General features: G+C 39.7%; 1 protein-coding gene across 7 annotated transcripts in view; it reads left to right on the top strand.

Moving 5' to 3' along the window:
- The window catches only part of ADAMTSL3 (ADAMTS like 3), a 390,466-nt gene extending 383,214 nt beyond the window's left edge, over positions 1–7,252 (top strand). For 2 of the 7 annotated variants that reach the window (XM_024349336.3, XM_024349334.3), the window contains exon 30: positions 177–7,242. In XM_024349336.3, coding sequence (XP_024205104.2) covers positions 177–220 — 44 coding nt within the window. In that variant the 3' untranslated portion in view covers positions 221–7,242. Of the gene's footprint in view, positions 1–113 lie in introns of all 7 variants that reach the window. The other 5 variants (XM_009429726.5, XM_016927318.4, XM_024349337.3 and 2 more) reach the window with 5 other exon arrangements.
- Positions 7,253–13,451: the final 6,199 nt, after the last annotated feature.

Raw genomic sequence — 13,451 nt, 5'->3', positions numbered from 1 at the left:
GGTTTCTTCACCTCACTCTGTGATCTCAATTTATGGCTTTTCATAAAGTCAAATGATTTTTAATTAGGTCTCTAATAAGCTATATGTTACAGATATTTGTTTCTTTTTTGCAGGAGACTGCACAGACACAACTCACTACTGTATGTTTGTAAAACATCTTAATTTGTGTTCTCTAGACCGCTACAAACAAAGGTGCTGCCAGTCATGTCAAGAGGGATAAACCTTTGGAGGGGTCATGATGCTGCTGTGAAGATAAAAGTAAAATATAAAAGCTCTTTTCCCCATGTCGCTGACTCAAAAACATGTATTTCTTAAAAGACTAGATTCTATGGATCAAACAGAGGTTGATGCAAAAACACCACTGTTAAGATGTAAAGTGAAATTTTCCAATGGTAGTTTTATATTCCAATTTTTAAAAATGATGTATTCAAGGATGAACAAAATACTATAGCATGCATGCCACTGCACTTGGGACCTCATCATGTCAGTTGAATCGAGAAATCACCAAGATTATGAGTGCATCCTCACGTGCTGCCTCTTTCCTGTGATATGTAGACTAGCACAGAGTGGTACATCCTAAAAACTTGGGAAACACAGCAACCCATGACTTCCTCTTCTCTCAAGTTGCAGGTTTTCAACAGTTTTATAAGGTATTTGCATTTTAGAAGCTCTGGCCAGTAGTTGTTCAGATGTTGGCATTAATGGCATTTTCATGGATCCTTGGTTTAGTCTGTGAAAAAGAAACCATCTCTCTGGATAGGCTGTCACACTGACTGACCTAAGGGTTCATGGAAGCATGGCATCTTGTCCTTGCTTTTAGAACACCCATGGAAGAAAACACAGAGTAGATATTGCCGTCATTTATACAACTACAGAAATTTATCTATGACCAAATGAGGCATCTTGGAAGTCAAAGAAGAGGGAAAGTTAACCTTTTCTACTGATTTCGTAGTATATTCAGAGCTTTCTTTTAAAAGCTGTGAATGAAACTTTTTCTAAGCACTATTCTATTGCACACAAACAGAAAACCAAAGCCTTATTAGACCTAATTTATGCATAAAGTAGTATTCCTGAGAACTTTATTTTGGAAAATTTATAAGAAAGTAATCCAAATAAGAAACATGATAGTTGAAAATAATTTTTATAGTAAATAATTGTTTTGGGCTGATTTTTCAGTAAATCCAAAGTGACTTAGGTTAGAAGTTACACTAAGGACCAGGGGTTGGAATCAGAATTTAGTTTAAGATTTGAGGAAAAGGGTAAGGGTTAGTTTCAGTTTTAGGATTAGAGCTAGAATTGGGTTAGGTGAGAAAGAAAGTTAAGGTTAAGGCTAGAGTTGTCTTTAAGGGTTAGGGTTAGGACCAGGTTAGGTCAGGGTTGGACTGGGTTTAGATTGGGGCCAGTGCTGGTGTTAGTGATAGTGTCAGGATGGAGGTTAGGTTTGGAGTAAGCGTTGTTGCTGAAGTGAGTTCAGGCTAGCATTAAATTGTAAGTTCTGAAGCTGATTTGGTTATGGGGTCTTTCCCCTGTATACTACCAGTTGTGTCTTTAGATGGCACACAAGTCCAAATAAGTGGTCATCCTTCTTTATTCAGGGTCTCAGCTGCCTGTACACCTGCTGCCTACATCTTCTTGGCAACAAAGTTACCTGCCACAGGCTCTGCTGAGCCTAGTTCCTGGTCAGTAATAACTGAACAGTGCATTTTGGCTTTGGATGTGTCTGTGGACAAGCTTGCTGAGTTTCTCTACCATATTCTGAGCACACGGTCTCTTTTGTTCTAACTTCAGCTTCACTGACACTGGGATGAGCACTACTGTATGTGGAGGGTTTGGTGATTGGGAATGGATGGGGGACAGTGAGGAGGACACACCAGCCCATTAGTTGTTAATCATCAATCACATCTGATTGTTGAAGGTTATTAAATTAAAAGAAAGATCATTTGTAACATACTCTTTGTATATATTTATTATATAAAAGGTGCAATATTTTATTTTGTACAGTATGTAATAAAGACATGGGACATATATTTTTCTTATTAACAAAATTTCATATTAAACTGCTTCACTTTGTATTTAAAGTTAAAAATTACTATTTTTCATTTGCTATTGTACTTTCATTGTTGTCATTCAATTGACATTCCTGTGTACTGTATTTTACTACTGTTTTTATAACATGAGAGTTAATGTTTCTGTTTCATGATCCTTATGTAATTCAGAAATAAATTTACTTTGATTATTCAGTGGCATCCTTATAAATGTAGGCAGCTTATGTGTGTTATTTTTTGGTAGCCTTCGGTCTTGTCATCGTGGCTGCCCCTTCATCAGTCCAAGAGCCACCCCAGTGGGTTTGATTCCCGGGACTGTCCTTCAGAGTGTGGATTACAAGACTCAGAGCAGATCTCACGAAGATTCACTCTAATGCCCTCATTTTACTCATTTACATATTGTGAATCATTTTTAAAAGAATTTCAAGAGCAGCAGAAGAAAGAAGTCCCAAACAGACAACCTGAAACAGGTATTGAAGTAAGTGGTAGTTGGAAGAGCAAGCGGTACTAATAGCCTTTTAATTTTTTAAAGACTTTTTTTAGAGCAGTTTTAATTTCACGACAAAATTGATTGGAAGGTACAAAGATTTCCCATGTATACCTCATGTCCCAACACATATATAACATCCCCCATTATCAGCATCCCCCACCAGAATGGTACATTTGTTACAATTGATGAACCTCCATTGACACATCATCATAGTCCAAAGTCCATAGTTTACAAGAGCTGGGATAAATCCCACTTAGTCATGGTGTATAATTCATTTTATAAATTGTTAGATTCAACTTGCTAATGTTTGTTGAGTATTTTTGCATTTATTTTCATGAGAGATTGATCTGTAGTTTCCTTCCTTTTTCATGAGAGATTGGTCTGTAGCTCTCTCTCTCTCTCTCTCTCTCTCTTTCTTTCTTTCTTTCTGTCAGCAAGCCTCCCTCTATTGCCCAGGCTGGAGTGCAGTGGTGCAATCTCGGCTCACTGCAACCTCCATCTCCTGGGTTCAAGCATTTCTCCTGTCTCAGCCTCCTGAGTAGCTGGGATTACAGGCCTGCGCCACCAAGCCGGCTAATTTTTGTATTTTTAGTAGAGATGGGGTTTCACCATATTGGTCAGGCTGGTCTCAAACTCCTGACCTCAGGTGATCCACCCACCTCTGCCTCCCAAAGTGCTGGGATTACAGGCGTGAGCCACCATGCCAGGCCAGTTTTCTTTTCTTGTAATGTTTTGTCTGGGTTTGGTATTAGGGTGATACTGGCCTCATAGAATGAGTTAGGAAATATTAACTCTGCTTCTGTCCTCAAGAGATTGTAGAGAATTGCTATTTCTTTCTTAAATGTTTGGTAGAATTAACCAGTGAACATGTCTTGGCCTAGTGCTTTCTGGTTTTGAAGATTATCAATTATTGATTCAATTTATTTAATAGAAATAAGCCTATTTGGATTGTCTGTTTCTTTTTGTGTGAGTTTTGGCACATTGTTTCTTTGTATGAATTTTGACAGATTGTGTCAAGGAATTGGTCTATTTCTTCTAGGTTATAAAATTGTAGGCAGAGTTCTTCATGGTATTCCTCTATTATCCTTTTAATCCCCATAGTATTTGTAGTGATGGCTCCTCTTTCATTTCTCATATTAGTAATTTGTATCCTTTCTGGTTTTTTTTTTCTTAGCTTTGCTGGAGACTTACTGAATTTATGGATTTTTTTCAAAGAAGCAGTGTTTATTTCATTTCATTTCTTCTATTGATTCCTTGTTTTCAATTTCATTGATTTCAGCTCTAATTATTTCTTTCTTTGTCTTACTTTGGATTTATTTTATTTTATTTATTTATTTATTTATTTAGGAGACAGATTCTCATTCTGTCACCCAGGCTGGAGGGCAGTGGTGTGATCTTGGCTCACTGCAACCTTCTCCTCCCAGGTTCAAGCAATTCTAGTGCCTCCACCTCCCAAGTAGCCAGGACTATGGGTATGCACCACCAAGCCTGGCTAACATTTTGTATTTTTAGTAGAGACAGGGTTTTGCCATGTTGCGCAGGCTAGTCTTGAACTCCTGAGCTCAGGCAATCTGCCCACCTCAGCCTCCCAATTACAGGCATGAGCCACCGTGCTTTACTTTGGTTTTTTTGATTTTTTTTTTTTTTTTGAGATGGAGTCTTGCCCTGTCACCCAGGCTGGAGTGCAGTGGCTCAATCTCGGCTCACTGCAACCTCTGCCCCCTGGGTTCAAGCGATTCTCCTGCCTCAGCCTTCTGAGTAGCTGGAACTACAAGCATGCACCACCATGCCCAGCTAATTTTTGTATTTTTAGTAGAGACAGGGTTTCATCATGTTGGTCAGGCTGCTCTCAAACAGCTGACCTCATGTGATCCACCCCACTCGGCCTCCCAAAGTGCGGGGATTATAAGCGTGAGCTACGGCACCTGACCTATTTTGGATTTAATTTGCTCTTCTTTTCTATTTTCTTCAGGTGTAAACTTAGAATACTGATTTAAGATCTGTCTTCTTTCCTAATATATGTATTCAATGCCTTATATTTCCCCATAGCACTGTTTTTACTGTATCCCACAAATTTTGATAAATTGTGTTCCCATTTTCATTTGGTTCAAAATATTTTAAAATTTCTCTTGAGATTTTCTGATCCACATGTAACTTAGAAATATGTTGTTTAATCTCCACATATTTTGAGATTTTCCAGTTACCTTTCTGTTATTGATTTATAATTTAATTCCACCATGGCCTGAAAGCAGACATTGTATGATTTCTAGTCTTTTAAATGTGTTAAAGTGAAGAAGAGGGTGGAGTCAAGATGGCCGAATAGGAACAGCTCCAGTCTACAGCTCCCAGCATGAGCGACACAGAAGACGGGTGATTTCTGCACTTCCAACTGAGGTACTGGGTTCGTTTCTCTGGGGAGTGTCGGAAAGTGGGTGCAGGACAGTGGGTGCACTGCAGCAAGCCTGAGCCAAAGTAGGGGGAGGCATTGCGTCACCCGGGAAGTGCAAGGGGTCAGGGAATTCCCTTTCCTAGTCACAGAAAGAGGTGACAGATGGCACCTGGAAAATCGGGTCACTCCCACCCTAATACTGCGCTTTTCCAATGGTCTTAGCAAACGGCACACCAGGAGATTATATCCCACGCATGGCTCGGAGGGTCCTACGCCCACTGAGCCTCGCTCATTGCTAGCACAGCAGTCTGAGGTCAAACTGCAAGGTGGCAGCAAGGCTGGAGGAGGGGCACCCGCCATTGTGGAGGCTTGGGTAAGTAAACAAAGTGTCCAGGAAGCTCAGTTTGAGCCCACCGCAGCTCAAGGAGGGCTGCCTGCCTCTGTAGACTCCACCTCTGGGGGCGGGGCACAGCAAAACAAAAGGCAGCAGAATCCTCTGCAGACTTAAATGTCCCTGTCTGACAGCTTTGAAGAGAGTAGTGGTTCTCCCAGCACGCAGCTGGAGATCGGAGAACGGACAGACTGCCTCCTCAAGTGGGTCCCTGACCCCTGAGTAGCCTAACTGGGAGGCACCCCCCAGTAGGGGCAGACTGACAGCTCACACGGCCGGGTACTCCTCTGAGACAAAACTTCCAGAGGAACGATCAGGCAGCAACATCTGTTGTTCACCAATATCCTCTGTTCTGCAGCCTCCGCTGCTGATACCCAGGCAAACAGGGTCTGGAGTGGACCTCCAGCAAACTCCAACAGACCTGCGGCTGAGGGTCCTGACTGTTAGAAGGAAAATTAACAAACAGAAAGGACATCCACACCAAAACCTCATCTGTACGTCACCATCATCAAAGACTAAAGGTAGATAAAACCACAACAATGGGGAAAAAACAGAGCAGAAAAACCGGAAACTCTAAAAATCAGAGCGCCTCTCCTCCTCCAAAGGAACGCAGCTCCTCACCAGCAACAGAACATAGCTGGACGGAGAATGACTTTGACGAGTTGAGAGAGGAAGGCTTCAGACAATCAAACTACTCCGAGCTAAAGGAGGAAGTCCAAACCCATGGCAAAGAAGTTAAAAACCTTGAAAAAAATTCAACAACGCTTCATGCTAAAAACTCTCAACAAATTAGGTATTGATGGGATGTATCTCAAAATAATAAGAGCTATCTATGACAAACCCACAGCCAGTATCATACTGAATTGGCAAAAACTGGAAGCATTCCCTGTGAAAACTGGCACAAGACAGGGATGCCCTCTCTCACCACTCCTATTCAATATAGTGTTGGAAGTTCTGGCCAGGGCAATCAGGCAGGAGAAAGAAATAAAGGGTATTCAATTAGGAAAAGAGGAAGTCAAATTGTCCCTGTTTGCAGATGACATGATTGTATCTAGAAAACCCCATTGTCTCAGCCCAAAATCTCCTTAAGCTGATAGGCAACTTCAGCAAACTCTCAGGATACAAAATCAATATGCAAAAATCACAAGCATTCTTATACAGCAATAACAGACAAACGGAGAGCCAAATAATAAGTGAACTCCCATTCACAATTGCTTCAAAGAGAATAAAATACCTAGGAATCCAACTTACAAGGGATGTGAAGGACCTCTTCAAGGAGAACTACAAACCACTGCTCAATGAAATAAAAGAGGATACAAACAAATGGAAGAACATTCCATGCTCATAGGTAGGAAGAATCAATATCGTGAAAATGGCCATACTGCCCAAGGTAATTTATAGTTTCAATGCCATCCCCTTCAAGCTACCAATGACTTTCTTCACAGAATTGGAAAAACCTACTTTAAAGTTCATATGGAACCAAAAAAGAGCCCGCATTGCCAAGTCAATCCTAAGCCAAAAGAACAAAGCTGGAGGCATCACGCTACCTGACTTCAAACTATACTACAAGGCTACAGTAACCAAAACAGCATGGTACTGATACCAAAACAGAGATATAGACCAATGGAAAAGAACAGAGCCCTCAGAAATAATGCCACATATCTACAACCATCTGATCTTTGACAAACCTGACAAAAACAAGAAATGGGGAAGCGATTCCCTATTTAATAAATGGTGCTGGGAAAACTGGCTAGCCATATGTAGAAAGCTGAAACTGGATCCCTTCCTTACACCTTATACAAAAATCAATTCAAGATGAATTAAAGACTTAAATGTTAGACCTAAAACCATAAAAACCCTAGAAGAAAACCTAGGCAATACCATTCAGGACATAGGCATGGGCAAGGACTTCATGTCTAAAACACCAAAAGCAATGGCAACAAAAGCCAAAATTGACAAATGGGATCTAATTAAACTAAAGAGCTTCTGCACAGCAAAAGAAACTACCATCAGAGTGAACAGGCAACCTACAAAATGGGAGAAAATTTTTACAACCTACTCATCTGACAAAGGGCTAATATCCAGAATCTACAATGAACTCAAACAAATTTACAAGAAAAAAACAGCCCCATCAAAAAGTGGGTGAAGGATATGAACAGACACTTCTCAAAAGAAGACATTTATGCAGCCAAAAGACACATGAAAAAATGCTCATCATCACTGGTCATCAGAGAAATGCAAATCAAAACCACAGTGAGATACCATCTCACACCAGTTAGAATGGCAATCATTAAAAAGTCAGGAAACAACAGGTGCTGGAGAGGATGTGGAGAAATAGGAACACTTTTACACTGTTGGTGGGACTGTAGTTCAACCATTGTGGAAGTCAGTGTGGCGATTCCTCAGGGATCTTGAACTAGAAATACCATTTGACCCAGCAATCCCATTACTGGGTATATACCCAAGGGATTATAAATCATGCTGCTATAAAGACACATGCACATGTAAGTTTATTGCGGCACTATTCACCATAGCAAAGACTGGGAACCAACCCAAATGTCCAACAAATGATAGACTGGATTAAGAAAATGTGGCACATATACAGCATGGAATATTATGCAGCCATAAAAAAGGATGAGTTCATGTCCTTTGCAGGGACATGGATGAAGCTGGAAACCATCATTCTCAGCAAACTATCACAAGGACAAAAAACCAAACGCCGCATGTTCTCACTCATAGGTGGGAATTGAACAATGAGAACACATGGACACAGGAAGGGGAGCATCACACACTGGGGCCTGTTGTGGGGTGGGGGGAGGTGGGAGGGATAGCATTAGGAGATATACCTAATGTTAAATGATGAATTAATGGGTGCAGCACACCAACATGACACATGTATACCTATGTAACTAACCTGCACGTTGTGCACATGTACCCTAAAACTTAAAGTATAATAAAGAAAAAAATGTGTTAAAGTGTGCTTCTATTGAAACAGATCGTTTATTCAAAATAATAATTAGCAATAATATATTTGATTATAAATAAATTAAGAAGAAGAACAATAAAAGTTTTCATTTTATCTTCACTTATTCTTATTCCAATGCTCTTCCTTTCTTGATATACATCCAAGTTACTGACATGTATCATTTTCCTTCTTCCCAAGGAACTTTTCTTTAACATTTCTTTCAAGGCAGGTTTACTGGCAATGAATTCCCTCAATTTTTGTTTGAGAAAGTCTTTATTTCTCCTTCACTTATGAAGAGTAATTTCACAGAATATAGAATTCTAGGTTGGTGATGCTTTTTTTCCCCCTCTCTCAACACTTTAAATATTTCACTCCACTCTCCTCTCGCTTATACAATCTCTGAGAAGTTAGATGTAATTCTTATCTTGACTTGTCTATAGGTAAGATGGTTTTTCTTTCTTCTGGGTTCCTTCAGAATATTCTCGTCATCTTTTGATTTTTTTTTCCATAGTTTGTAACTTAGGTGGCTACATGTAGTTTTTCTGTAGGCATTTATCCTGCTTGATGTTTTCTGAGCTTCCTGGATCTGTGGTTTGGTGTCTCACATTGAGAGAAATTCTCAGCCATTATTGCTTCAAATATTTCTCCTGTTTCTTTCTCTTCAGCTTGTGGAATTCCCATCACATGTATGTTACATCTTTTGCAGTTGTCTCACAGTTCTTGCATACTCTGTATTTTTTTCAATCTTTTTCTGCTTTTCAGTTTTGGTGATTTCCATGAGATATTCTCAAGCTCAGAGATGTCTTTCCTCAGCAGAATCCAGTTTACTAATAAGCCTGTCAAAGGCATTCTTCATTTTTGTTACAGTGTTTTTAATCTATAGCATTTCTTTTTGGTTCTTTCTTACAATTTCCATCTCTGATTAAACTGCCCATATATACAGAGCATATATACCAACCTGTGAATGCACACACACACACATCTATTTTTTTGTGTATCTATGAATTCATACTGAGACCCTGCACACTATTTCAACACCATAGGGTTCATTATAATCCGCATCTTTTTATTTTAAGTTCTGGGGTACATGTGCAGAATGTGCAGGTTTGTTACATAGGTAAACGTGTGCCATGGTGGTTTGCTGCACCTATCGACTCACCACCTAATTATTAAGCCCAGCCTGCATTAGCTCTTTTCCCTAATGCTCTCCCCCACCGCCTTCCCCTGACAGGCCCCAGTAAGTGTTGTTCCCCTCGGTGTCCATGTGTTTTCATTTTTCAGCTCCCACTTATGAGTGAGAACATGTAGTATTTGGTTTTATGTTCCTGCATTAGTTTGCTGAGGATAAGGACTTCCAGCTCCATCCATGGCCCTGCAAAGAACATGATCTCATTCCTTTTTATGGCTGCGTAGTATTCTATGGTGTATATGTATGACATTTTCTTTATCCAGAGTATCATTGATGGGCATTTGGTTGATTCCATAACTTTGCTATTGTGAATAGTGCTATCTGCATCTTTTTCTTATTTGTAACTTATTTCTCTGATAGAAGCCTGGCTGTCATTATTTACACTATATTTTCTCAGTTCAACCTTATTATACTCATAGTTTAGAATTGATAACACATACCTCTGTCAGAGAAAAAAATTTAAAACTAGAGTACAATGTTCATATACAATTATTTTTGTCTTTAGCTTTATAGTAGCCAATATGATCACTTGTCCAAAATCACTTAGGTAATCTCCTTTCTTCTCAGTGCCACATCCTGGGTGACAGTTTTCATAATTTACATACTGTAAAATTAACTTGGTGGTTTCTAATGGTTTTGACAAATGCAGAGTTGTATATCTACCACCAGTTTCTTAGTTCCACTCCACCCCACATTCTTTTGTCCTGCTTCTTTGTAGTCAATTGCTTCTACCCCCACCCCTAGCAATCATTTACTATTTTCTGTCCCTACAGTTTTGCCTTTTCCAGAAATTTATACAAATTGAATAATATAACATGTAGTCTTTTGGGTCTTGCTTTTTTCACTTACCAAAATACATTTAAGTTCCATGCATGCTGTTGGATGAATCAACAAATGTTGAAACAACAAAATGTTGTTTGTTCCTTGAACTGGCTTTATATATGGATAGATGTTCACTCATTTACCAGTTGAAAGACATGTAGGTTGTTTCCAGTTTGGGGTGATTATAGATGAAGTTCTATAAACATTCATATACACATTTTTGCATAAACCTACATTTTCACTTCTCTTTGAAGAACACCTAGAGGTGAGTTTGCTGGGTCATATGATATGTGCATGTTTGTAAGAAACTGTTAAACTGATTTCCAAAGTAGCTGTACCATTTTGCATTCTAATGAACAATATGTGAGTGTTCCTGTTGTCCGAGACCCTTGCTAGTATGTGGTATTATCAGGTTGGTGTGTGCGGTGGTTTTTTTTGTTTGTTTTTGTTTTTCTTTAAGCCATTCTAGTAGGTATGTAGTGGTACCTTAGTGCAGTTTTAATTTGAACTTCCATAATGACTATTGATGTTTAGCATCTTTTCATGTGCTTCTTCACTGTCTTTTCTGGGTTGAATTGTGTCTCCTCCAAAAATGAAATTCTAACCCTCACTACCTATGAATATAATCTTATTGGAAAATGGGGTCATTGCAAAAGATCAAGTTAAGGTGAGGTTATCAGGATGGGCCTTAATACAATGTGACTGATGTCCTTATAAAAAGGGGAAATTTGGAAACAGATGCATGCACACGGGGAGGATGCTGTGTGAAGATAAAGACAGAGCTCTACAAGCCAAAGAACACCAAAGATCACCAGCAAACCACCAGAAGCTAGGACAAAAAAACAGAACCGATTTTCCCACACAGCCTCAAAACCAGCCCTGATAACACCTTGATCTTTGGATCTATGGTCTCTGGAACTGAGAGATAAATACATTTCTATTGTTTAAGCCACCCTGTTTGTGTACTTTTCATAGTAGTCTTAGCAAATTAAGACACTATCTGTATATCTTTTTTGGTGAAGTATCTGTTTAGAACTTTTACCTATGTTTTTGTGGTTGGGTTTGGTTTGCTTTGGTGTTGCTATTGCTTGCTTACTGTCTGTAAGCAACTCCCAGCCACATTTCCTTCTTAGTCATTATAGTTCCATGATGGCTACAGTTAAAGAAGTCTTGGCCAGATGCGGTGGCTCGTGCCTGTAATCTCCAGCACTTTGGGAGGCCGAGGCAGTTGGATTGCTTGAGGCCAGGAGTTTGAGACCAGCCTGACCAACATGGCAAAACCCCATCTCTACTAACAGTACAAAAATTAGCCGAGCATGGTGGCATGCACCTGTAGTCCCAGCTACTTGGGGCTGAGGCAGGAGAATCACTTGAACCCAAGAGGCAGAGGTTGCAGTGAACTGAGATCGCACCACTGCACTCCAGCCTGGGTGACACAGCAAGTCTCCGTCTCAAAAAAAAAAAAAAGAAAGAAAAGAAAAAGAAGTTTTAACACAGATATTGGATGGGATGGAGAAATGCCCCTGGCCACCCTAGAGAGCATCTATCAAGCTGTGTGCTGTGTTTATGAGAAGGCTGGGGAGGGATAGTATTGATGAAAGTGCTGTGTCTGTGATACAGGGTGAAAATCTGCACTTGCATGCAAAAGAGCATTGAATGACAGGGAAAAAAAGCAAAAACCTGAACAAAATGAAAGAGTCCTGATGTTTTACTGGACACCGCAACCCTTTCAAAAGCATGTTATCAGCATGTTTTTAAACAGCGTTTTTGAAGTTACTCACTCATGATTGCAAGGTTCACTTCCTCGACTCTGTTGAACTTTCAGAGGTCTCCCCTCTGCTTCCTGAGTATCATGAGGATCTTCTCACACAGCGATTCTCAGAGAAGGCCTTAGATTATAGTTTTGTATAAAGGCAAGCCTGCAAACGTGAGATATTCAGAAGCTGGGATGTGGGTTTCCCAGCCTCTGACTGAACACCTCCCTCCTGCCTTGAAGGGCTTTTAAGAAAACTTTCAAAATAGACTTTATTTATTTGAGCAGTTTTAGGTTCACAGCAAAACTGAGTGGAAAGTACAGAGTTCCTATATGCCCCTCCCCACACACATGCACAGCCTTCCTCACTATCAACACACCCAGCCAGAGTGGTACATTTGTTATAGTTGAGTAACTTACATGGACACATTATCACTCAAAGTCCATAGTTTACATTAGGGTTCACTCCTTACATTGTCTGTGCAGTTTTTATAAATCATAAAGCCTTTATTTCTAATTTCAGTCTGTGGTCTCATTTTACACAACAAGGGTTTCCAGAGAGATAGGGTGGAAATGGGATGGGGCTGGGGTAGAAATCTACCGACTTTTCTCTCTGAATTTTCCTCCTTTCTTCATTAGATTTATCCAAGTTTGGCGTAGTGGAATCTGGCAGGTTGCTAAGTAATATTACTAGTTTCCAGCCCTGTTAAAATGTTGTGTGTGTTCCTGCATAGTATTTCAAGGAGGCCTAACAGGAGAATGACTCAGGGATTGCTAGCTTTCCACCAACATAGCTTGGAAGTCCCTTTAACTCTTTCACAGAGATAGAGGGTCCCTCTGTATCTATTTTTATGCTGTTCCCACCTTCCCATTTTTCTTGATCTGGCAATTTCCTACTTATCTTCCAAGATTCAGCTCACCTGTCTATCCTCTCCCTAAGGCAGACTTTCCTGAACTCCTAGGCTGAATGTCTTACATTGTTCTCTGTTTCAATCTCTATTTTCACACCTGTTATACTGAGTGTTAGATTATGGGGAAACGCCATTATTCATCTTCAATCCTTATGATGGCAATTTGCCTCTGGAAATTCTAGTAGATGTCTTATTAAGGGTGACCTTTGTCCAGGGAGGAGACCACCCCCATTAAATTACGCAGGGATGTGAATATCCAGCATTGGAATATGGGACGGGATGACAGAGTGCTGTAGTATTCCCTTATTTTTAATTCTGGTTATACATTATTGTTTTGTATTTAAAAAGTAAGAACATCTACTTATGTATAGGTTAACCTAGACAGGACTTTATTAAAATGCTGTCTTTAAAAAAAAAATAGGTACAGAAATCTTGAAAATCTGTTCCTTTTATTGATTTTATTAATGTTGCATAGAAATATAAAGTTTCACACACC

This window comes from Pan troglodytes, chromosome 16 (genome assembly GCF_028858775.2).
Source record: "Pan troglodytes isolate AG18354 chromosome 16, NHGRI_mPanTro3-v2.0_pri, whole genome shotgun sequence".
NCBI classification, from domain to species: Eukaryota; Metazoa; Chordata; class Mammalia; order Primates; family Hominidae; genus Pan; species Pan troglodytes.
This window is presented reverse-complemented; position numbering and strand designations above follow the sequence as displayed.